This window comes from Phalacrocorax aristotelis, chromosome 5, assembly GCF_949628215.1.
Source record: "Phalacrocorax aristotelis chromosome 5, bGulAri2.1, whole genome shotgun sequence".
In the NCBI taxonomy this organism is placed as follows: domain Eukaryota; kingdom Metazoa; phylum Chordata; class Aves; order Suliformes; family Phalacrocoracidae; genus Phalacrocorax; species Phalacrocorax aristotelis.
This window is the reverse complement of record NC_134280.1, coordinates 13,347,834-13,373,626: the sequence shown is the minus strand read 5'-3', so window position 1 is coordinate 13,373,626 and position 25,793 is coordinate 13,347,834. Positions and strand designations below refer to the sequence as shown.

Below are 25,793 nucleotides of genomic sequence, written 5' to 3'. Positions count from 1 at the left end.
TTCCATGCTACCCCTTATCAAAGGCACTTCTTCATTCCTCTGTACATGAAACAATCAACAGTTCATAATTAAACCCACTTATCTTAGGAGCCTTTCAGCAACAATCCATCAAACAAGGGGGTTTTATAAAAGAAAATAGTATCTGCTGTGCTTCAAGAGAAATCCATCATCTGGTTTGTTAGGCTTCTAGATTCTGTTGCCTGCCTAATCTGGGCTTCATAATTCTTGGCACAGGGACTCTTTCTTTTGATTTAATGGTGTAGAGCGAAGGTAATCAGCTGATGAGTACCAGGAAGTAATGATTTCCCCTTTATTGTAGACTTACCCTCTGGTATGAGGACTGTGTGTAAGGCATTTAGGATGTGTGTGAGCTGATGGCCTGACCCAAGTATGCACCAATAAACACTCAGAACAACTGAGATGTTCATAATTTCCCTCTTTCCTCCCCTAAACTGTAGTTTTATTACTTCAAAGTAAAGGTGTGTAGCATAACTTTACCATTGAAGTCATTGACCTTTTTCCTTGGACACTGAAGGGATCTATCAGATCCGTGCAACTCCCACACTCCTTCTTGCCTTCAGGTCCTTGAGCAGTCATCTTCATGAGCTGCTTCTTGCTGAGTTGTATTATAAATATCTTCATAGGGTCAATCCCTGTAGGCCATTTTTTTGTGACTTGCTTAGGAACTTCGTTCTTCCTCCTTATTTGGAGGAATCCTGCTTCTGACAGATTATAACGATTAGCTGATCCCTGGTTATCTCCTGATACCAACTCTCACAGCCTGCAGCAGGAGACGAAGATTAGTCATGGTTTGGGAACTAAGCCCAAATTTTTTAACAGTCTGTCACACACTGTGACAAGTGTAGTTTGAATTCCCATTAGAAAAAGTATGGTGCCCTTTCTCAGTTTTGTGGGTGAAGTAAATATGACTTCCCCCCCCCCCCCCCCCATTTCAGAATATGCCACAAATTTCCATGGAAAAAATTCTAATACAAATAAATAGCCGATAAGTCTTAAAATTGGCATTAAGAAAACATGTAGTGATTTTTGCTTTGATGTAATTAGATGCTTATAGTTGGTTATGTGTCTTTTATGTTTTCAAAGGATTATGTATGCCATTCTGAAATTTCATAATAGGGTTTTTGTGCATTATCATATGACATCACCATCGCTGCTCAGAGCGTGCCTGATGTTAATAGGCACTGTCAAAGTTATTCTGAAAACGGTGACTGACTTTGACGGGGCTCCCCTCTGAACCAGTCTGTCTTATGGATTCTTGTGACATTAAGTAGGTTTCTGAAAAAAAAAACAAACAAAAACACCCAGAAGAAAAAGCCAATTCGTATTCCAGCAGAATGGTTTAACAGAGGCTAATGCTGATATCCTGTCATAAGGGCTGTTACGATGGAAAACAGTGTGGGTTCACCAACTGATGGTGTGACAGACAGCACATTTTTCTATTTTCAGTGGAGCAATTGCAACATTGCAAAAACAAATACAAGTGACTGGAGCCATGAAAAGCAGAGCTGCTGCTTAAGATGTATGTTTCAAATAGCTTTAGCATTTAATGTAGCCAGCACTAGCTATTGCTGGACAAGGAGACAGAATGAGATCTGGTGATGAGTGCCGCTTTGTCACTGCCATGCACCCTTTCTTATGGTCAGCTTCCTTATTCTGGGGACTAGTCAGGGTGGCAGCCTCTGTCTCTGGAGTTTGTCGTGGTGCAGGGCTGGTTCTCTTCTATGGGAACCAGGAGTTGCATGTGGCACAGAGCAGCTACCCCATGTGCCAGTCTGTCTCATGGCTTGAGTTACAGAAGACTTATACACCACAGGAGATCTTGGTCAAGTAAGCTATGAAGTACTCAACCCCACCAAAAGCAGCTTGTAAATGAAGATGAGGTTCAGATAGCCAAAGATTTTGAATATTGAACAAGTGTTATTTTGGAAGAGTGCATTCAGACTTTTTCCCCTCTTTGCAGTCTACAACATGGGTATATAATGTCCATGAAAAATGGGCACTTTCCCTTTTATTTTATTCTACAGATGTTGAATTGGCTTTTACATGGATAGTATTAAATAGCATCAGAAAACCTGCCTTAAGACACGCCAAGATGATACAAGATAGAGTAGTATAAGAGTATGGCATTATTAAGAGAGAAAAAATGTTGTCAGGAAGACAGCAAATGCTTTAGCATTCAGAGAAAAATAAGCAGTGTGTGGAAGAGCTGAAAGTCTGGAATTTGTTTTTCTTTGCATTAAAAAATCTGACATGAATGATATTGGAAGAGGAGGATATCTTCATGTGATAGAAACGTGTTATTCAAGAAGAGGATGTACGAAAAAGAACAGTGCAGAAAAACACTGGCTGGTGTGCTGTGCGTGGATATTCCAGGGGAGTAAAAAACATAAGCTGCAAACCTCTGAATGTTATGGAGAGTATTTGAAGCTCTTTTCCTCCCTCTTGGCTTTCGTAACTATGTGCTATTGAATTGCCGCTGCATGCCAAGGAGCTGGTACTGATCAGGATCAGTTTTATGTAAATTCTTTGGGAATGGGGGGTTTTGTGGTTACACAAACATCCCATGGGATAACCTTGGAATCCCCGTAAAATCTCTTCGCTTTAAAGTATCAGTGTTCCAGAGTCCAAAGTATATTTTCTGGTTTTATTCCCAAATCAAAACAATTTTGAGGAAAAGTTGGATGTCTTTAGCAAAAATGTCACGTTTGTTTTTGGTTACGGTGGGTGGGTGGTGGAAACTGGTGGTGGTATTTGTCTGCCGACTCTTGTTTAGCTGTGTATGGTGAAGATGATGACACAGCTTTGACTGCTTCATCTTCACTGAATACCAGTGGTTGAATAATTTTAATTGGGAGGGAAAACCAAACACGTTGACTGTTTAGAGCAGAATATTATACTTGTCTCTGATTTTTTGACACTTCAAACTATCAAAATTTTCCACTATTGCAACTGTACCCATCTCGTTCCCAGAGCTCTCCCTGCCTTTCACCAAAATGAAGAGAAGTAAAACAGTTTAAAAACCAGTACAGTTCAAAAAGTATGAATCTCTGATTTTATTCTTGAAATACACTTTTTGTCATTTAAATTAGTGCTTATTGTTCCTAGCACACACTTAAGTAGGTTTCCCATGCAAATGCAGAAAAATTGCTTGCGGAAACGAGAACAACATGAGCCCAGCATGTTCGAACCATGTGGAGAGACTGGCTTTTTTAATCATCACAGTGCTAAGGCAGTAACATCTCAGCATTTCAGTGACATGGCCGGATACCTTTCTTGTTTTTCCTGGCTCACTCCTCCTTCAGACCTCTGCTATTTTTCTTGATGGGCAGAATATAGATTCCAGGGTGTCATTTACTCTAGCAGCTAATCTTGGTGCAATTCCTAATATAAACTGCAGCTAATTGCATATGTTTTGTCTTCACAGCAATTTCCGATTCTTGATGATTGCTTTAGCCTATGCTATACCACTGGGTGTTTTCTCTGGGTGGTCTGGTGTTCTGGATTTGATATTAACGCCAGTTCACGTAAGCCAAGTAAGTATCTCCTGACTAATAATGAGCAGCTATTTTGTAAGCAGCATGCTTTTATTTTGCACTAGCATAAAATTGTATCAGGTTTTCATGTTTAAGGTGCTATTCATACATATGGACCACTTTTCTCCTGAAATTTTAAACAAAATAAACTGTAGCTTTGACATCCCAAACAGTCACAATTCTCCCTGCTGACTCTTCACCAGCAGTGGGTATTTTAAGATCTGTATGCACCTTTTGACAAAATGGTAGAGGCAGGTAAACAGAGGAGAGCATTGTTGGCAGCTGCACCTTTAGTAAAAGAAAATAATATTTACCAGGTGGAAAAGGTGAAGTGGGGAGAAGAGGATTTCTAAGCTTTTGATAGAATATTATAAAAATCAAGAGGACATTACTCAGATTCTATAAAGAGAGGTTATATTTAGGGCGTAGGCTATTTAGTCATACTTTATTTTAGTGAATTTATTTCCTTTTGAATACCCTAGAAAAAGTCTTGCACTTCAGATTATTGTGGGGGGCTGTTGCTAGCAGTTTGCAGCTCCTACACACCATTTGTTTTGAAAGTAACATCTTATCTTATTTTCTCAGCTTTAACACATTTCTCTGTTTTGTTTTGTTGGGGTTTTGTGTGTGTTTGGTTTTTTTTCCCGTCAGGTAGATGCAGGCTGGATTGGATTTTGGTCTATCGTTGGAGGTTGTGTTGTTGGCATAGCAATGGCAAGGTAGGAATAATTACGTGTCTTTCTCCATTTCTTCAGCTGTGATTGTCATTTAGCTTATACTCATAATAACATAATTTGTTTTCTCTCATCTTCTAGATATTTGAAATGGAAAAAGCATAATTCTGGGGTAAAGATGTGTTTCTTGTAGAGCAATGATTTGTATATTCCATGTTAGCGGTTCCTGGGGTTGAGAACACCACATGCATGTGCCTCAATTTGGCAAGTCATACTGTTACTCCTGACAAGTGCTTCCTGTATGCTCCTTTTAAACACAGCTCTTGTGAATTCAGCTGCCTGGTATGAGGGAGAACCTGTTGTAGCGCATTTGGAAAGCATTGAAGAAATGACTGTCTGTCTCCTTCCATCAGTGCTTTTGGGCATATTGATTCCCAAAGGGATATTGGGAATGTAGCACAAGCAGCCTACCCACAATAACGTTATGTTCCTTGACAGAGAAATGAGTCTGGGCCCATTTTGGCCAGGTAACTGGATTCCTATATGGCCTAACTATTTTTTGCGATACTGCTATGGGTGGTATGGTTATGCCTACACTTTTTAAATATCCAGTCATAGCTTTCTCTGGCCATCATGGATGTTGATGACATGGGGAGTCAAAAAGCAAGGAATGTATTGCCCTTCCAAAAGGCTTCTTCTTTTTTTTCATTGAGGGTCTCTTTTTATAAAACCAGAAAAAAAAAACAGGGTGGGGTGAGGAGAAAAAGTCTTTCAGGACGTATTTGAGCAGTGACTTTATAAAACTGATGAAAATCAATCACGTTCCCCTTGCATCTGGCAGATATCAAAGCATTGTCATGGCATCTTTATGTCCACTCTATAGACTCCATTTCTGCAATGAGTTCAGCACAAGTATAGGAGTCTGTCATCATTGCAGTCATTCTGGGATTGTGGACCCAAAGAGGGATCTTTTTAGGGTAGAGATTGAAGCACTTTTTTTTTTTTTTCACTTGCTGTGCATCATCGGAGTACACAATGCATAAAGAAATGTGAGGTTTCTCATCCTGACATTTTGCAGGCTGCCTAGCAACTGCAGCAGAGGGAGAGGAAAAAAACTCCTGACCTGGGGAAAAGAAGCAGGCGCTTCCCCCCTGTCTGCTCCAGATGCAGGCCAAAAGACTTAATCTATTCAAACAAAGTTCACACACTGATTTCCTCTAAAAAGAGTTACTTTTGATTAGCTAAGCTCAGATAAGAGGTTTTCTCTCTAAGAGGAGTAGATGTTTAAATTCAACTGCTGTAAATGACACAGGTGCTGCAGCACGTTACGTGCTGAAGCAGGCAGTGTGCCAGTTTAATCCTTTCCATCATGGGTTAATCTCTTGTATATTTGTGACAATTCAATAGTAGAGGGGCACCCTTAGGCGCTCACTCAACTTTGTTAGGAGAGAATCTGCTGACTCAGTGCCAACATGCAAATCTCAATCTTTGTGGTAGATTAATTTATTTAATGTATTGCCTGGGTGAAGTTTCAGGAAATGCTGACAGTCTCTTTGACTGCTTCAAAATTGATTTCAAACCTTATTGAATACCAGTATTTTGTAGCATTCAGAGCTTTGCTTTTGAGTAAATTTAAAAAATACCAACAGCCTGCCTCCAAATATGTCTTTCTAACTTGGGCCATACACAGTTCAAATGGGAGGGTTTGCACACAGAAAGGGAGGGAGGAGGTGATTTGTCACTCCTGATGGATGACTTTCCCTCCTAGGCCTATTCAGCATTTATCTGTGTAGGGTTGAATCAATGACGAGTCTGACTGTAATCTGCTGAAAGTTGTAATTAGGAAAATTAAGTAATGATTCTTGTCAAGGCTGACAAGTTGATGTATTTCAGTGTCAGAACTGTGATTTGCCAAGCAAGCAGCTCGCTCTCTTAACCACCTCTCAAGAAGCTTGTTGCTTTGGGGTTTTTTCTTTTTTTTTTTTTCTTTTTTTTTTTTTCCTGCTAATTTATCAAAGCAGAACTGGTGCAGTTTATGGATTTGTTCCTTCCATTTTTGTAAATGCAGATTCTACCTTTTAGAACTATAACAACCTGAGCCTTGCTCTGGAGGATTTGGTCCTGCACGTCACAGGAGGTGTTAAATCATCTATATTTAAAGTAATGCCCAGTTTGGAAATTTGTTTATCTATCTCATTTTCAAAATGGTGCAAGCTTTCCTCAGCTCAATACATAAATCTTCCCACTCTCCACCCACTGCTGTCCCAATAGCCATGAACTTAGATATGTTTAACTAATTTGTGTGATGCATTTTTATAATTGAAAAGCCTGGGCTATTTTGGGCAGCTGGCAGGTGCCATACCCTTTGCTGGCAGCTTTCAAATGATACTGATTTGAAGAAAAGCAGTGTCAAGGACCAACATTCGTATCATTGCATGGAAAGATAAATCTATTCCCTTTCCTCAGATTTTTTTTTTTTGGCCACATTTGCTAATGATCATAGATGCTTCTGAGGTTTGGTCCTCCACAGCTCAGTTTTTCTTCCTGCTTTTAACCTGCAGTGTGGTCAAAATGCTGAAACTTTATGACATGGTGATAATTCCCTTAGCAACAGACAGTGTTGTCAGCAGCGCAGGTTTGTGATTTTTAACTGTAGGACCCAGCCTAGGGCTGGATTTGCTGGGATGCAGGGGACTGTTACCAGCAGTAGGCTCAGAGGTCTGTGTCTGGGTAAGTATACACCTTCTCTCCTGGTGTGCCTACTTTTTAGCAGCTGCAGACATCCCCTTACATGCTGGATGATGAAGAAGGACTTAAACAGAACAGAGGGTTTTGAAAACAGTTAATGGGGTTAGAGGATAAAGAGAATTTCTCTAATTTTTTGATTGAAACAAGTATTCTGAAGAGTTGACTAGATTTACAGACTTCTTTATTCTCCTGTAACCAGACAAGAAGCACAAGTCCCTCGATTACCAGTTTGCTATGTCATTTTTTCCCATTATTTCTGTTGCTGGCTGAATTCAGTAGCTGCATAAACCTTTCAGTTTGTATTTGACCCTTCTGGAGTCCTGTGATATCTGAGAGCTCGTTGGAGCACACTGCTACCACTGACACCCAAACCACTATTACCCAAACCAGGATCTTTATGTCAAAAGGAGTTGGAACTGGTCAGTAAAGGTAGATAGTTGCTCCATTTCACATCTAAATCATTCAAGATAGTTTATGTTCTCCCATCCCCACATATTCCTGGTGCTAGCATAGAGATGGAGGACCCCCTAGAGATCTGTTCCAGACCTGTTGTCTGTGAATGTCCCTCCCTGAAGGCTGGTATTTCTTACACTCTTTCATTAGGCAGGATATACGTAACTGCTTTGCCTGTAAGGAGAGGGAATAGTATTGTTTACTGGCAGGCAAAGCAGGGAGTCTCTGTGGAAGAAGTCTGAAGTCTGCACTTCAAGATGCTTCTGAGAAGCTTTTAAAATTGCTGATTTTGACCCCAGTGATCCCAAAGAATAATTAAAGAAACTGGCAAACCACTGAAAAGAGGTGATTCTGATTGCTGGATTTGGATTGTCAGAAAAAAACAAGAGTAGCATCTAACCTCTGACTATTAGAGATTAATGCATAAGCCACTTGAACACTGCAGTCATAAACTTTAAAGATTATATGCAGCATTGATCTTCCTCTGCTGCTTATTGAATTACTCACTGCTAAATTCAATGCAGAATTAAAGCACAGGAAGAATCAAAATACGATGAAAGAAGTGGTGGTTTGGGGTGTTTTCGTTTTGTTTTGGGTTTTTGGGTGGAGGGGTTGTTTGGGGTTTTTTTTTTTTTATTGCATTACTTGTACATCTCTTATGGTGTATGTAGAGCTAGGCGTCCTAGTTCGCAAAATATTGGTAGTATTACCTGTTCTATCAAGTAAGCTATATGGTATCTGCCTGTAAAGTGATCTTTACTGTGGGAGAGAAGGCAGTTAGCTGACAGATGGGACAGATTTTGACATGGACCAAACTAGGTAGATTGTGCTGCCCTTAGCCTAATCGAGGTAGGAGGCTATGACGGCAAAAGACTTTCTTTAGACATAAATACCTAACCTGTCCAGCCCAAAATCACATCTCCTAAGCAGGAGATTATAGAAAATTACTAGTAGATAAATGACATTGCCTTTTCTAATATATCTTTTTAGTAGCTGTGTTGAAATCCCATTTGAAAAGAGCAGTTGCACCGATAATTGTGCCATGTGAGCACTGCTCAAATGCATTATGTCTCCTTGAAAGAAAAAGAAAAAAAGATGAAGAAAGCAATTGTACCATCAGGTGGTATAAAGATTGTATTTCCCTCTGTATAACAGCCATAGTGCCCAAAGGACATACGGGGCTGTCCTCCCCCACAGTCAGTGGGGCATGTGTAGGAGAGGAGTGGGACCAAGCTCTTGGTTTCTGGAACATATCAACCCAAAACAGCCACCAGCAGTGACTGCCTGTGTAAAGAGTTCTTCCTTTGCCGAAGCCACTGAGAGCTTCATCACCAATGCATCCGAGGGTTCAGAAGCTGTTTCTTGTCATCTTCGATCTAGGGATTCTGGTATTTGGAGTTTTGTCATTTCCCACAGGAATGAATCCTGACACTTAACTTGCCTTGAATGAATTGCAGCAGCCTCCTCATATGCTAATTGAGCAGCGTGTCTGCCAAGGGAGGCTGGCAAATGCTGACAAAACGGCGATGTAAGTAGTGGTGTGATGTTGTGTCCAACAAATGCAGAAGAAAAAAAAATCCCTTCCTACACCAAGTGTTTTCAGTTGATGCCTTGAGAATTGTTCTGGTTTGGTTGTTGTTTTGTGACAGCTAAAAAATCCATGGCTCTTCACCTTGTCAGCTAGAAATGTCACCATTCTACAAAAATGCCCCTTTTCTATTTCTGAAAATGATAAATTATTTTAAAATTGTTTTTATAGTCTCCAAAATGTTTAATGAGAATATACTGAATTAATTGTCAAGCATCGCGTTTAAATAATATGAAAATCAGCATTTGTACTGCTCTGATCTGTGCTTTTATTTTAGATTTGCAGATTTTATCAGGGGCATGCTGAAGTTTATCCTGCTGCTGCTTTTATCTGGAGCAACATTAGCATCAACCTGGTTTACTCTTACCTGTCTAACTAATGTGACTCATCTGCCTTTAACCACAGGTATTGACAATTATTTTAATTCCTATTATTTATAATTGGTATTGCAGGCAAATATCTGCAGTCCTAAATCAATTATATTATCACCTGGTTTGGTATTTTTAGTAATACAGTAGTTTTACCAAGACAAAAAAAAAATATTTAGAAAACCTACTGAATCTGAAATCTCTTTACCAGCTTTGAATAACTTCATAAAAATCAAAACCTAACAAAACCCAATCATAAGAACCCAGAATATACATTTTAAAATTTATTTTGGGACTGAGTGTTTTTCTGTTATGAGTGTTTTGGAGTAACAGAGGTTGAGAAATAAACCAAGAGAGATCAGATGAATGGGAATAGCGTTGCATATAAGAAACAGTGGCATGTCTAGGAATTTAGGGTTTTGAAATTTATATTAATTATTGGAAGCATGTGGTACAGTTCAAACCGAGGTGACCCATCGTATTTTCAGCCATCTAAATCTATCCCCGCACTGTGCTGTCCTCTGGTTTGCACCTGCATGCAGGTTCAGGGAACTCTTCCAGCCCAAAATTAACTCAGCCTGTGCCTCAAAAAGAGGGGAAAAAAAGCTGTTGGCAGGAGTGGGGGAAAAGCTCAGAGGTCTACTCAGGCTGCCAGCGAGCTGTACCATTAGTTGAAAATTAGCACTGCTTGGTTCTTAAAAATCTGTCATTCGCCTTCCTGTCTGTACGAAAGGATTGATGCACCTGTGATTCCAAGACCTTCAACAGAGTAATGAGTTACAGTAAAACTAAGCCATCAAGATCTTCTAAAAAAATTATTAAGGAATTCTGTAAATCCATTTTAAATAAGGTGCCATCTTTGTTAAAGGCAACTTGATGCATTATAGGATAAATGAAAATTGTTTTTTCACATTTTTAATAAAGGGTTTGGTGTGGTGAGTAGTATATAAAATACTGTTTTACTCAAATTAACTTTGAGTTTCAGTAAGTGCCCTTGGTACATTGCATATGTCACAACTATAAACTAAAGTGGGTACAGCAAATTGAAATACATGATCAATTCAGGAGACACACCATCTGGATGGATAGGTCAAAGTTGTGATTTATCTTGAAATGTCAACTTTTTAAAAAAAGATTCTGCTTAAATAAAATGTAATTTAATCGATAAACAAATCAAATTTGATGGTGGCTATTGTCATACCAAATGTCTACACTTTTCCATCAAATATAAAATAAATGCAATAAAAGCTTATTTCTTGTGCTTGCCTGCTTCATCACTACAAGCCTGCAGTAATGTAAATTTTTACAGTAACTCTATCATCTGAATTGATGAACATATAAATATCCTTTCAAGCCTATGCATAAGAATGAAGCAGAGAGGTTTCAAGAGGTGAAAGTCATTATGTATGCACTCACCAATGATCCAGACCAAAACTCGTGGAGCTCTGTCTCCTGATTTTATTTTTTGTAAAGAACTCGGCATGCAACATAGGTTCTAGAAGAATTCTTACTTGTTTATAGCATGTAGGTGCATTATGGTGGTTTTTTTTGGAAAGGTGATTCACTGTCAAGACATAAAAGTACCTAAGGTGTTTGGGGTTTAATATAAAGCATCTTAAACTAGTACCTTTTGATAAGAATCTGGGGATTGGGTTATTCTTTTCATGCAGTTATCATTTCTTTTAAAACGGACAATTCCTTAGATTGAGTTGTAAATTATATTTTGGAGTTTTCTGTGCTGTTCATATATATGTCACTGTAAATGTTGAAGCCTTTTCTACAAAGCACAAGCTTGTTTTTAATAGAAATGCCAGCAATATGGTGCATTCCTTAAAAAAAGGCAATCTAAAGCATCACGGCCTAATGTGCAGCCATCAAATAATATCTCTTTTTTTTTTTTTCCTTCTGTGGCATAACGTTTAAACTTCATAGCTAGGCGGAGGGGAATTCATATCAGCCTTTTCTCATTAAAGTTCATATAAAATAGATGCAATGCGCCTGTTCAGTTTAGATCCTTGTACACAGAAAAGCAGCGCTATATCTTTATGAAATATGCTGTTATGGATGAAAACACACAAGCTATTTAAGCTAATTTATAGGACTTCATGCTAGATTATTCCTCAATGTAATGATGCAATACAATGATGACCTCTGCATTCCACAGTAATTGGGAGAAATGGTACATTTGAATTGATTTGGATTAATTTCTTTTTTTTCTTTCTTTTAATTAAAAGTTTGAGATATAGAGTATATCAGAGTATAAATGTAGGAGGTCAAATGCAGGCCATTGGGTGGCAGCTTTGGGAAGTGATTTGATGAGGTAGGTGGTTAAGGTGGAAGTCATTCTGCATAGGCATTGGACCAGTGTTGACAGTGGACTTCCAGGTAGTTATTCTCTGTGTGTTTCTGAAGAGCTGGAAGATGTACAAAAGAAAAGCAGCCATCATTGTGGGGTGTGTTTTGGTTTGTGGGTTTTGGGGGGGTTTTTTGTAGTAGTAGCAGAGATCCCTGTAATGCTTTGTATCCCAGAGCTACTTTGCAGACATTGCTAACACCCGCAAAACAGGGATTGTTGTGTTATTGAGGACAACAGGGTTTGATGTTGCCAGAAGGTTAATAGGTTCCTCAGCTTCTTCCCGTTCTGTGGCAAAGACCATATGCGTTAGGCCTGGCAGTGCTACAGAGCCAGTGATGGATCTCAGTCCACACTTTCAGCTTTATCCAAATGCTGCGGCAGAGCAAGCAGGGTTCAGAACTGATTGTTATGGAAACTTGTGGGGTTGTACATTTGATCTTGCAAGGAGATTTTCCCTTCCAACCATCTAGTTCCGATTTTGTGAGGGGCTTCCCCCTCCTCTCTTGTCCTGCCTCTGATGTTGTTCTTTTGAGCAAGGCAGGTTTGCCCTACAAAACCACAAGCATTGCCATCTTCAGCAATACCTGGAAACTGCTAAAGTATCCACATGACCTGATGGACTGATGATGCAGTTAAAAGGAAGTTCTTCCATGGGACAGGACATTCCTTTTGATGAGGAAGCAAGACGCCTCATGGGAGTCTTTGCACTGGCCCGGGTGTTAAGGCAGGCTTCACCCTAGAGATGAAGGATGGTTAGAGAATATTGTCATCCTCTTCATCTCACCTGATGGCTGCTTGATCCATGAATAAACTTTGCATCCATAGGTAGACGTTGCCAGTGGTTTCCCCAGGTCCAAAAACAGTCCTTTCCTTTAGCATGTGGATATTGTGTGGCATACGTGCTCATTCCCCTCTTCTGAAATTCCTCTGCCTGTCTCTCACCTGGTCTCCAGAGTAAGCACTCAGGTGGGTAAGTTTGCATGGAAGCAGGCTTTTGAAATGCTAAAAAGATGAGAGAGTTTGGCCAATTATTCACCCTAAAGGGAAGGGAAGAAAATCTCTAAAGATTTGTTTTTAAAATACAAACAAACCAATCCCCCTTTTTTAATCATCAGTATTCTTTGTAGCAGTTCTAGTAATGTCTGGTTTTTAAATATTGGGGGAGGAATTGTATTTGAAAAAACGGTCACAGCAAAATGGTTTTTTCCTGCACTTGTTTGTATAATGTTCTCCTAATTCCTTGTAAATAGGCACAATATCATTTAAAGATATTTCCTACAAAATGTAGTTACTTAGAGTGGAGACCTTTAATGCAGATATTAAAAATCAATGACTGCTTTGTGTTTTCTTTAAATGATACTGTTTAGCATTGTTTGTATTGTGTAATGCCTGCATTGCTCTGCATTATCATAATATGCTCCATTTTTCCTCCTGCCACAGAGCAAGACAAGTGTTCTGTCATTTGCTGACTTCTTAATGTATCTCCAAAAGATTTTTTTATAAAAAGTGTATTCAGTCATGTGTATGAACTATGGCTGCCAGTATGGGGAAAAACAGAAAGCAAGGGAATAATGATATAGTGCCATCATAGCTACTATATTATCTGTCTGAAACACCTCTCGTCTGCTAATCACAGCTCCTAAAAACTCTTGATTCTGGAATCGGCTTATATTTTAAGCAAGCTTGAATTTTCTTCTAAGAAATTTTAATTTCAATTTATATTTTTTCATTTTTCAGCAAGTTTCAAAGACAATTTTATGTACACATTGAGCATTAAAATAGTTCTCTCCATTGAATTCCCAATGCAGCTGCTGATCTGTTTCTCTGTGCCAAGTCCATTGTTAGTGCGCTTTGTACTGAACTTCATTATGTGAATTTATGTACAATAGGATACTTTGACCCAAAATAATTGTGTAAGGCATTGTAATGCCAGTTTCAGTATCTTGCCACTTTGTATTGCTGGTGGTATCTCTGGATACAAATACTAGCATTTTCCAAAAATTGATATGCAATGGTAGTTGCTCACAGCCCAGATTGAATGTTTTCAGCGTAGCATATCAAGAATATTCTAATATTTATGAGCACATTCAGCAGAATTTTGCTTTACAAAATGTTTCCTAGTGCTGCATGGCAGATACCCTGAATACGGTGGCAACTCCATGACTTGATGACTATATTTAGGTTAAAAGCAGCCTACACTTTATTTTCAGGTTCAACAGATTGAACATTATAAACACATCTGTCTCCCTGTCCTCACCTACAAAGCACAGTATTGAAAAAGAGAGACAGTAATTATTTAATACCGATTGTTTTATTCTTTACTTTACTATAAACAAGATGTGCTTGATAAGGATAAGGCAAGGGGACCCAGAGGATAAAACAGTGTCCTGAAAACATTTGTTTTTCTAGCTTCAGCATTGACCTGTGGGCAAATCATTACCCCCACTCCTGTTGTGCTTTTCCCACTCCTAAAATGGGAATAGTGACCTTTGTCTTCCTGAAGGCTTCTGTAAATCCACAGATAGAAGAGGGCTTAAAGAAGAACTAATTTAAAGGTTTTGTTTAAAAACAGTTTTAAAACCTAGTGTTGAATAGTGTACAGTGCTGGAAATTTGAGAGGAACATTTCAGGGATAAATTTCTAAAAATCTGGCCACTTTAAATATCCATTGATAGCAAGCCTCAAATATTGTATGGCTTCCAGCCTACCCCACCCCACCCAGCTTTTTTTTGAGGCTTACTCAGTAATTTCTTCCCTTTTTAGTTCTTCAAAGTAAATGCTGTGCTTTTAAAGTGAGTTACACTTGCTTTTCTCTTGGGAAGTGCATAGAACAAATCCAATTTGATCAGATTTTTGGTTACTTTCATAACTATATCATGAGATAAGAATTTGATCAGTGCGTGCTGGAATGGAAATCCAGGCAATGAAACATATTGATGTTATAAATGCACACTACAGGGACATCCTACTTCTATTGTGTTTTTTGTTCCTGTAAGTGAATTACAGTAAAAATTACTGTCTTACCTTGAGGGAGTTACATTTCTTATGGAAAAATTAAGAAGGACTTCTTCCGTGACAATTCTTAGCATGGCCAGTAGCAAGAATTGAATTATATGGAAGTTTCATTCCACTTTACCAGACTTTAGAGAGTTTGATAGGAACTAACTTTGAATTGTTCAGATCATTTGTGGGGATACTAAAGTACTAAAGTCAACAAAGCATCCATCCACATGAAGCATAATCCTTTCATTTTGGCATTTGGGATGCTGTTTTAATGGGCAATAACAAAATTCCCTAGTACCCTGTAGGTTTCACTTTAAATTGTATGCAGCACCCAGGAGAACATATTGAGTTGTATTTACTTTCCTGTTTATCCATATGAAATTTGTGTGAGTCTTGGCTTGGTTTGTCTGAGAACCGTTACAAAATGTACAGAGTTCAAGAGTTTCTGGCAAAGGACTTTGGAAGAAGATACCGTACCACCTGCTTGCACTTGATACTGCTCTAGAGTATCTGCATTTTTCTGTAAATTTAGCTGCAAAATACTTTTTTGTTAAAGGAATGGTAATATTTCATATTTTTTGTTAAAAGTCAGCCAAGATGTACATGCCAATGGGTTGATGAGAACTATTTACATCAGCGGAGGTCCTTCCATTAGTTTCATTTACTTTTGGATCAGATAGCGATGGTATAATTTAAGAGTAAATTGCTAAACATGTTGCAGAATATCCTGGGAAGTTCTGGGAACTTCTTTGGATGTCAGAGATACTTGAGACTCCTTCTGCTGTTTTGGAAGCTCATCTGGGGACACCAAGTGCATGCCATCATTGAAATCACATCCCTCTTTGAATTCCTGATTTTTTTTTTTTTCCCTAAGTTTTTTTTTTTTTTCAATAAAGCTTTTTGCTACAGCATGTGGCTGGGAGAAAATAGTCTTTCTGGGATACACGCATGTATTTGCCATCCAGTAGCTGAAAACCTGCAGGGGCTAAGAAGCCAGGAATGAACCTAACTTCTTACCACTTTTTCTCCTGTTTGTGCTAAGGCACTGTATCAAATCAGTCCCTGCAGTCGGTACCTTGCTTCATCTAACTGGTAACGTCCCTAGTGCGATTATCAAGACACGTTTCATTCCTTGCTTCCTTCCTGGCCAGGAGGAGAATGAGTGCTGAGGGACTAGCATGGGTTGCCTCACACCTCAAGCATGAACATTGCAGGATGAAGGCCAGCCTGAGCCTCCTGCCATGGCAGCTTCAGGCCAATTCTCTGAAGCAGCTGGGCTTTGGATGGGTGTTTTGCCTTTCCTACTCTTTTGCACTGGCCAATCTGTGAAATAGCTGCTTAATTCACGCAAGCATCTTTAAAACATGACATTAATCAGTTGAAAGACATGCAGCCCAGTTCCATTATTTATTGATGTCCACAGCTGCCACTGTCTCGGGTGCACAAATTTGTACATAGCTTCATAGGCAGTTAATTCCTTTTCCTAAGAAAAAGTGATCTTTTTTTATACTAACAGCATGACATGCTTCCCCGGCGTATGCCTAACCGAGCTAGCTGTTTGTCCTTGTTAGGCTTTAGGACATGATGTTAGCTTCTTGGTAAATCATCTTTTTCTTCTTTTCTTGTCAGTGCTTTCATATCCTTATATTCATTTCCAACGACTGTCATCAAGATTGTCTTAATTGAAAAAGCATTCGCTGTAACTTGAGCAGCTGTTCTTGTACAGTATAAAGTCATGGTAATTGTTTGTTCGTTCAGCGCAAGGTCGCTGTAATGGAAAGTAAATGGTCTCCACTAATAGGTGGTATTCTCCCTGCTACGGTATCTTGTTCCCCATGAGCTGGAATATGAGATGTGCTATTTAGCATATGAAATAAAAGGCAAAAAGCACTTTTGAACTCTTACTTGACTTCTTCCCATAACTTATTTTTCTGAAACTGCGTATCTTTGACTTTTTGTCGAGTTGACCAATTGCATTTGTGACTTAATTGCCAAGTTAATGGAATAAGCTTATTTGTGTAGCACTCAGGAAGACCTGGATGATTTATAGAAGCATGAAACAAAAAAATATTTTCCCATCACTACAGTATATACGCATCAAGGGAGAACCCTGTGGGCTTTCAGATGTACAATCTCGTTCACATTCAGAGCCACTTCTTGAGGTTTACCAGTTAAACTAGTCCTTTCCATTAGATCTTAGAATTTAAATTGACATCTACTGGACACTATATTCTGCCTGTCCTTTTGCCTTGACATTTCCTTTTATTAGTTGCCAAATATGTGCGTACATATACATACCCCTTGTTTTATAAGTACTAGCTGTGATCTCAGCAGAGGTTTTGCCATTGATATTCAGCTGGCAGTTTTTGGTGTGCATGCGTGAGGCGGGTAATGCTTTGGGGAAAACAAAAGGTAATACTAAAGCTTCTTTGCTCATGGTAGTACGGAAGTGTGAGTTCTGTGCCAGTGGGTGTATTTGCTAAATGTATGGCTAAAGCAAGTTGTAGTGACAAGGAAATGTAAGGTGGTAGTTTCTAAAGTACAGAGTTACTGTGCTTACTTGCTTACTCTCTAAGTCATCTTAATACAGTTTAGTAAGTGATGAGCAATGATGTAATTCAACTAGCATATTTTAAAGTCTCAAATTTATTTTGAAGGCTTCTGTTTGATATATGGAAACTTTTGCATCTACTGTATTGCCTAAAATTTGAAGTCTTGATCTTTCAAATGGCTGCTGATCTTAGAAGCATGTTTTTGCCTTCTGCTGAAGTGAATTTAAGTTTCTGGAAATCATACGTCTAGAGATTGTGTCTGCTCAGAAGCACAATATTCCCCTTTCTTGGCTGTTGCTGTTCATGAAGGAGGTTTCTTTCTTCCTATTTGCAGCTCCACTTTTGATGGTGCTCGTTATGGCTTTCAGCAGCTTCATGACTATATTCACTGTTTGAGTTTCTAACACAGAGTTATTGTTGGCTGTCACCTTCTCTTTGGGGAAAGTTCTGAAAAATTTCCCGAGATGTTACAAGTAGTTTCCTATAGATGCCTTTAATTGAGTGTAATGAGGGGCAGATGTTCATTTGTCTCGAGATATACTTCTGTTTCATTTATGTGTTGGTTTCTCAAGCCAACACAAAAATATCAAATAGCTGAATTCATTGCTATATCTGCTGGCTACACCTTATAGCAGTTAGAGACAGAGCAACATGCAGTTGTGTTTGAGGTAAAGAGCAATTCAAAGAGAGGGTCATGACATTTTAAAAAGTGGTGAGAACTTGCAGCAAGTATCTATGGATCTTGTAACTAGGGAATGAGTTTTTCAGTGTTAGCTAGAAGAGCCTGTTAGGAAAAGCATCCTAATACTGGTTTGGTTTTTTAATTGAACACACCTGGCATCCATCTATAACTCTTATTCTGCAGTTTATAATAAGATAATTTGAGAGTTGAAAAAGTTATCATGGTTTATTTGTTCTTTTTTTTTCTTTCTTTCTTCTTAACAACTTGGAACATTCTAGTATATTAGAAAATAAGTGGGGGCCAGCTGTCCCTCCTGAAGTTGTGCCATCTGTATCTTCTTTCTGGCTGATCTTCTGTCCTCCTTTTCCTGTCCAGGCAGATTCTCTATAGAGAAGGAAATATGTCTTTGTGCCTTGGAAGCAAACCACATCAAATAGAGGATCTGATAGATAGCCCTTTCTGCTTCTTAATGCCTTTATCTCTTTGCCATGATTCTTCATATTTTAGGAAACAGTGATTTTTTTTTCTTAATTTTTTTTTTTAAGCTGGAATTTTTCTGCTTCCTAACAGTTTCTCAGTTGAAAGATTGAGCAATGCTTAACAGAAGATGAAGCAGAGCTATTTCGGTTCTCCCCTTTTCAAGACAGAAGAATGTAAATTAAACTGAACATGCAGTTTCTATTTTATATAAACATATATATCTGTATGAAAAAAAATTGTCTAAGGATTTTGTACCATACTGCAGTGAAAAGATGCTGTAAATAATTACCCTGTGACTTGGTTACTCTTTTGCATCTGAATTTTTTTTTTCATATATTTTCTTGTAATTTTAGTGGAAACTTCAGAAAACATTCCAGACTTTTCTTTTTTCTTTTTTTTTTCCAAGCCTTCTAATAATTTCCTTATACTTTTTACTTGATCATTAACCTCAGGTTGTTGAGGCTGCAGGTCAGGAAATCTTTCCCCTTCTCAAGGCAGCACTTAGCAAAGACTTACTTACATTTCTAAATAGGTCCTAAATTCTTCTGAAGTCTTTTTTTTCAGAAATAGATATAATAGGTTTATTAATAGAAAATATATGCATATTAAGCATCTCTATTAAGATATTAAGCACTGTAAAGTATTTGGCAGTGTCAGAAAATGCAGAACAAAATATTTGTGGTTACTGAAGAAACCTCTGTATTCTTCTGTTGATTCGTCCAAGAAAAATCATTTGTTGTACAGCGGTGAATAATCTGCATTATCAAATAGGTCCTGTTCCCGCCAGGCGCTGGGTGCCCTGCATTTCCTTTGGAAGCCAAAAGGGATTCAACATGTTGCAGCTCAGGCTGTGATGAATACTAATGTCTTGATATCTGGTAGACCATTAGTATTTATTTGTAAAATGGAAGCAAAATTAGCTTTGACCTTTACAGCTAAATCAAAAGGTTAATCCATGTCCATTTCCAATTTGGTGCATTAATTGCTCCCTGTCTTAATTGTGTATAGGACAATAGTTTCTGTTCATTTCAGAGGTAAATCAAACAGTAGGTGATGCTTTGCATTCATAATTTTGTTCTGTTTGTTTTACGTACAAGTGAATTCCAAATCACTGAATGTGTCTTCATGGGTTCTGTTTAAAAAAGAAATAAATCATTGTTTCTGATTTTCTTCCAAATTAATGCATGCATTCTGCCTAAAACTAGTGGGATGTGATATGCTTTATGATACACAGAGGATAAAAATATGTTTATGCACTTTTCAGTTACTCAAGTATTAGTATTCTTGGCAGCGCTGAATAGGGGGAAAAATGCCATCATGAAATTAATAACTGTTTTTGTTTCTTTTATAGCTACACTGTACACATCCTGCATTTTGTTGGGTATATTCCTCAACAGCAGCGTACCAATATTCTTTGAGCTCTTTGTGGAGACAGTCTACCCTGTTCCAGAAGGGATTACCTGCGGAGTTGTCACCTTTTTGAGTAATGTGTTTATGGGAGTGCTTTTGTTCTTCCTCACATTTTACCATACAGGTAGGAAATATAAACTCCTTTGAAAATATAATTCTCCATGAAGACGTACCCTTGTCAGTAAAGGGGGGATTTGCACATACAATTTCTGTTAATAATCAAATGTTTGATGGCTGAATCCCCCTACATAGCAGCAAGGGAGAAGAACTTTAATTGTTCTTTTCTGTATGCATGCTAATAAAAATGAAAGGCTTTAGTGCAATATGTATATAGTCATATTCTACTTACAGTTTGCTGTAGCCAGAAACCATCAAGATAATACACAGTCGTCATGTTTTTATAAAGGCCTGGGAACTGTAACCATTAATAATGGTTGTATCTATGGGTGTTCAAAACCCCAGTAAAGCTAATCCTGTCCCATGCATCAGGGTATAACTGTATTGCCCAGGAGGGGCAGAGCAGAGATGCCCCATTTATGGTCAGCTCCGCACAGTGGGTTGGATGTACCATGGCAGGAGAGAGAGCATCTCTTGACCACTGCTCAGAGGTGAAATACTCATTCCTTTAGATAATCTAGTGGCCTAATGAGGCAGAACAGTGTTTTGCTTGACGTTTTCATCAACTTCTTCAGACTTTCTCATCTCTCGAGTATTATTTCCTTCCTCATAATGGTAACTTTCAACTTCCTAGTCAGTAGACTATAATATATGTAATTACTCTAAGATGTAAAATAATAACCCATCTTGCTTTAAAACGGAAATGGTCTTTATTAATTATTTTCAAATATGCAGGTGTTTGGTTTGTATTTTGTTGTTCTGGTAAACATTTGCTTCGTGATTCTATGATTTGTAAAGCAATGTTTTGCTTTGGAAGCATTAGAAATTGCAAGCTTTTATGTATTATCATGATTGCGTGTACTTCTTAAGACGGTGTGTTTTATACCCAAAAGGAGACAGAGAAATTTCAGAACGAATTGTGCTTGAAATTATGAAGGTTACAGCCTGGGGCAAATTTGCAGTGTGGTTGGTGTGTCTTGCTGCCAGGGAACTGCAAGCAGGTTAACAACCCTGTTCCAAACTGTGGTCTGAACACAAGCTGAGAGAAATGATTTTTTTAAAAAAAATTTTTAATACTGACATTGAACGGCATCATTGTAAAATCTGAATTCCGTTCCTGCTAGGCTCGGGTGGCGTGATATTTAATCTTTACATTTTAAAGAATGCTTTTCTGACTTATATAATTGGTGTGAACTCTGTTCACAAACACTGTTATTTTCAACATTTACATCTGAGCTGAAAGGCTACACAGATCATTCTGAGAATTTTTTCAGCATTTTTCATGGTAACAATCCAGTGTTTAGAATTACTTGATTGAGGATAGGGGTACAGTGTCTCACTTCTGACTGAAAGATTATGATAAAGTTAACTTATTCCCTCATAAACAGGGTATTTGGGCCATTTTTTGCCTCTAATATTTCTTTCCCTAGAAGGTATCAGAAAACGTAGGTGAGGATAATCCTGAAATTAGTGTATAGATACACTTGGAATATTTTCCCTATTTATTCAAAGAAAAAATCAAAACGTAATTTGTGCTTAGGACAATCCATTCTCCATGATGCAGTATCGCAAATGATCGGAAGTACAAAAGCACGTGTGGTTGCTGGGGGGGATCGAAGCCAGTGGGTGCTATTGGTGCCTTTGATAAAAAATCCTGTAGAAGGTAGATAATGATCTTAAACATTTATGTTTGATTCAAATACATCCTCTAATGGCATTTAAGAAGCTTACAGATAAACTAGAACTCCATCAAATTCATCTTGTTCCCTCGGTTTTGCTTTTTAGACCAAATAATCTTTAGTAGCCTTAATTCGGGTTTCTCTCTTTTTCTCCTTGTTCTCTGATATTGCAAAGGCTGTTGAAGAGCCAAGCCCTGGAAACTTTCCAGTGCACTAAGACTGTGGTCCAGCTAGCACAGTGGAGATGTAAACCTTTTTAAAGCTCATCTTCCCTGCTAGTGCTGTGCCGAGACCCAAAGCTGCAGCCTCTGGATGCGGTTTCCTTCGCCTTTTGTGCAGGGACTTCCAAGGGGAAAGCAAAAGCAAACTGACCTTTAGCTTCACACGATCAATCTGTTAGCATACATCACCAGTGCTGTCACACATTCTGGATTACAAAAGACATGGAGGATTCACAAGTTAAATTTGGTCTTTTACGATATTTGAGTTAATGTCTGTTTAATCCAATTAAGCAAGAGTGTTATAAGGAAAATAGTAGCAAAGCATTTGCCTGTTGAGTTCTGGCATCACATAACATAGTCTTCTCCAAGCCTTGGAAAATTTTACTAAGGTTTTAATAAGATTACTGCCTAAACAAATCTGTAAGGGGTTTTGGTGGATGAGGAAGAGTGTTGTTGAAGGTTACTGGTTTACAAAGGTTGATTTTTTTAGGCTTTCTGACTTTTGTCCTTTGCATTGTGTAATATAAATTGTACTTTTTCTTTTAGCAATATAAATTACAGATTTAAGAAAGTAGCAGTGCTGAAGTCTTGATTTTGATTAACTCAGACCTTGAGGGAGAGTTTAGATGCTGTAAAAATAAATAATAATAATAAAGGAGATTTTTAAAAAAGAAATAAAACAGCATGTCCAGTACAATTAATGTTTCTTCAGTAAATTGACATTTCTGAAAAAAATGAAACTATGGTGCACTGTTTAAAAAAAAAAACAACAAATAAAACTGCTAATTAGTAGTCAAATATCAGGTGATAGGATTTCTTGAGCGTGGAACACAGGCTAAGAGCAGTATGTTATGTCTAACAGCTAAAAAGAGGCTTCTGAGGAGCTGTTTGTGCAACTAGTTTTAAATGGAATTGATTGTACAAGTTTCTTCACAAGTTTCTTCTGAAGAACCGGTTTTCCCTTCTTATACCATGTAGCAGGTTTGATTCAAAATCAAATCCTGCTGCTTCTTGTGGTTTTAATTTGTTTTAGTTTTCAATCCATAGGAATCAAAGAACTAATGAGTAGAGTCTTCAGAAGTGCTTTGTTCTCCATTAGCAATGATAGATTTTATTTTTTTCCTCTGTTCTCTCCATTGACAGCTTGAAAAAGGGGGATTAATATTAGCTGGAGGCACTGGTTTTTTTTATATATATATTTATATACACACACAGACATATATAAATATAACTTAAGGTATCCATGAAGAAGTCTCATAGACCATATTAACCATCTATTGATTGAGAGCTGTCAGGATTTTGTTCAGAACACAGCAATATCCTTCAAACCCACCATCAATCGAAGTTTTGGTCACTTTAAACACAGAACGTGTTTGATAACTCTGAATTTGGGTCTGTTTTCTGCTTTACAGAGTTCTCCTGGTTCAACTGGTGCCTGCCAGGATCGTGTCTGCTCAGCCTGCTCCTCATCCTGTGCTTCCGCGAGTCCTACGACAGACTCTATCTCGACGTTGTCGTCTCTGTGTGATAACGCTGGACTGGTGAGGGGTTGGAAGAGACTGGAAGTCCACTTTGCAGCCTGCATGTCTGCCTGGATTTGCACGGCTGAACTGCAGAAAAACAAAGAAATTACAAAACTTAATCGTGGCTTTATTAGAGAGGGTGAGGGACAGGCTGTTCTTACGTTCAAGACCACATTTATTTGGGATAAACGTGGAACTTGACTGATGGTAACGATGCTGAAATGCACAAAGATAATACATCTGATGTACAGGTCCTGGTGTCAGAGCTGGGGCTCTCTATTTAAAAGGCTGTTGATGTAGCAGTGAGGTGTACAGTTGTGTGTGTGTGCGCGTGTGTGTGCGTGTGCCGACTCAAGGTTGTACACACCAGGGTACCAGTAATCTCTGGAGTCTTCTATCAGAATAGAAATAGTGAATAATCTTAACTAAAGTTAAAAAAAGAAAAAAGAAAAAAATATCTTTTTTTTTAAGATCTCTCAAATCATTAGTAATTTATATAATGAATGTCCATTAAACAGTTAAGCTAAAACGATTTGGTGCTTGTACACTACATTTACGTTCTAATAAAGTGATTTCTGATATAAGACACTGGTACCAGGGTTTTTAGCCATACTAAATATCCTGAACAATCCCTGCAGTGTTGTTAGAGGTGTTTGTTGTCACCCTGGAGCACATGTAAATGATAGCTTTAGCTGCCACTGAAACCCGACTTGCACCTGCAGTCGCCACTGAAATGCCACCATGGTTCTGTATCTCCTGAACACGGAGCACCTGTGGTGTCTCAGAAGTTTGCTGAAGAGTCACTCTTGGTAAGTGTTGCTGTTTTAAAGGCCACCACTGTGTCACCTTTTCATCTCCCGTCTCCAGAACTGCCTTTTTTACTGTGAAGACCTATTCGTGCCACCGAATACTGTGGGTGTGGATGTCCGAGTCACACTAGTTCTCTTCTGATGCTCCAAGGTGTGCGTGGTTTTTAGGATTAGTTTATGATTGAGGGTGCATAAACAATATTGCTTGTTAACCCAAGTCTTTAAAATCACTGTTTCCTAAAAAAATATCTTTCTAGTTGATGAGGTGTCCTGATGGCGAAACGACAATGAGTTTGACAATGAGAAATAACTCATGAGTTTTGGCATAATATGGGAAATATAATGCCAGCTCTTTTTATCAGTACTTAACTGTGGTCTTTCTGGCCCTTACTTGAACATAAATATTAAAGACACTTTGAATAGTTTTTTAACTCAATTTTAAACCTGCTAATAATTTCTTAATTATATTCTTAGATTTCAGTTCAGCAACATTTACAGTATTTCCGTGTGTGTTCTGCACTTTGTGTTCGGGGTGTGTGTTTGTGTCTGTGTGCGTGCATATTTATGTGTACACTAATAAAACTTATATATATATATATCATTTATATATAAGTTATGTAAGGGTATGTGTTTACATAGGTTTATTTTCAGCGATCTAATCACGTCTCTGGATGGTTATGTGGTATGCCACTGTTGGTAACTAAACCAGTCACTGCCGCGAATGGAAGCGCGTACGTACGCCGTCTGCGACATGAATTTTTTTCAGGGGGTGAATGATTTCCTACCGCAGCAATTTCATCGCAGGGGGTGTGTGCGCATGTTGGAGGAGGCTGGTGTGCAGGGTTCTGCATCCGTAGAAGTCTGAACCAAACGCCCTTTCCTCCTGTGCGGGGCTCTGCTGCCAACTGGGTGACACCCACACTGTAAACTCACTCGAATAAACCCTGAACTGAGCACTGCCTCTCAGACACGGATCCATTCATTCTCTCTGCTCTCCTTTTACAGAGAGAATATGCCACTAATACCTTCAGCTCAGGAGTGTATCTGAGCAGTAAAATAAAACAAGCAGTTCCCTGCTTTTCTCTTTTCAGAGCAATGGAGGTATTTACTGTAGCAACAGAATCTTGTCTTAGCTCATTGCCTATACTAGCTACTAAATGATCTTCTCTGTCTTGAAGCAGGCTCTTTGTAGAAATGGAGCTAACCTACACTGGGGTAACTAAATCAATCTAACCAGCACATTCAGAACCGCTGGCATCATCCTCTTACCATTTTTCAGATGAATGGTATTAACTGTCCAACTTCTTTTTACTATGTTTTAGTGCCTGGAACAGTTTCAGTATCCAGTAGCTGCCTGCTACCTATTGTCTTCTGAAACCAAGGATCACTTGCCAAGAGTCTGATTGGAGTTGCATTGTCATGACAGAACTGCGAGCTCGGATGGCTCTTCAGAGCTCTGCTTCTGCAATTTACTGTAGCTATATTAAGATTAAAATTGGACAGCTCAAGCACTGTCCTGAGTGACAGAGATTTCTAATCCTTTCAGTGTCCTGACTATTTTAAGATGGGAAAGCAC

The 25,793-nt window shown here is 38.5% G+C and overlaps 1 protein-coding gene across 1 annotated transcript in view; it reads left to right on the top strand.

Annotated features, from left to right (window-relative positions):
* Nucleotides 1–24,809, top strand: part of SLC49A4 (solute carrier family 49 member 4) — a 67,683-nt gene extending 42,874 nt beyond the window's left edge. Inside the window, exons 5-9 of the mRNA XM_075093042.1 lie at nucleotides 3,446–3,554; nucleotides 4,206–4,273; nucleotides 9,295–9,422; nucleotides 19,810–19,992; nucleotides 23,298–24,809. Of these exons, the coding sequence (XP_074949143.1) occupies nucleotides 3,446–3,554; nucleotides 4,206–4,273; nucleotides 9,295–9,422; nucleotides 19,810–19,992; nucleotides 23,298–23,413 (604 nt within the window). The 3' untranslated portion in view covers nucleotides 23,414–24,809. The remainder of the gene's footprint in view (nucleotides 1–3,445; nucleotides 3,555–4,205; nucleotides 4,274–9,294; nucleotides 9,423–19,809; nucleotides 19,993–23,297) is intronic.
* Nucleotides 24,810–25,793: the final 984 nt, after the last annotated feature.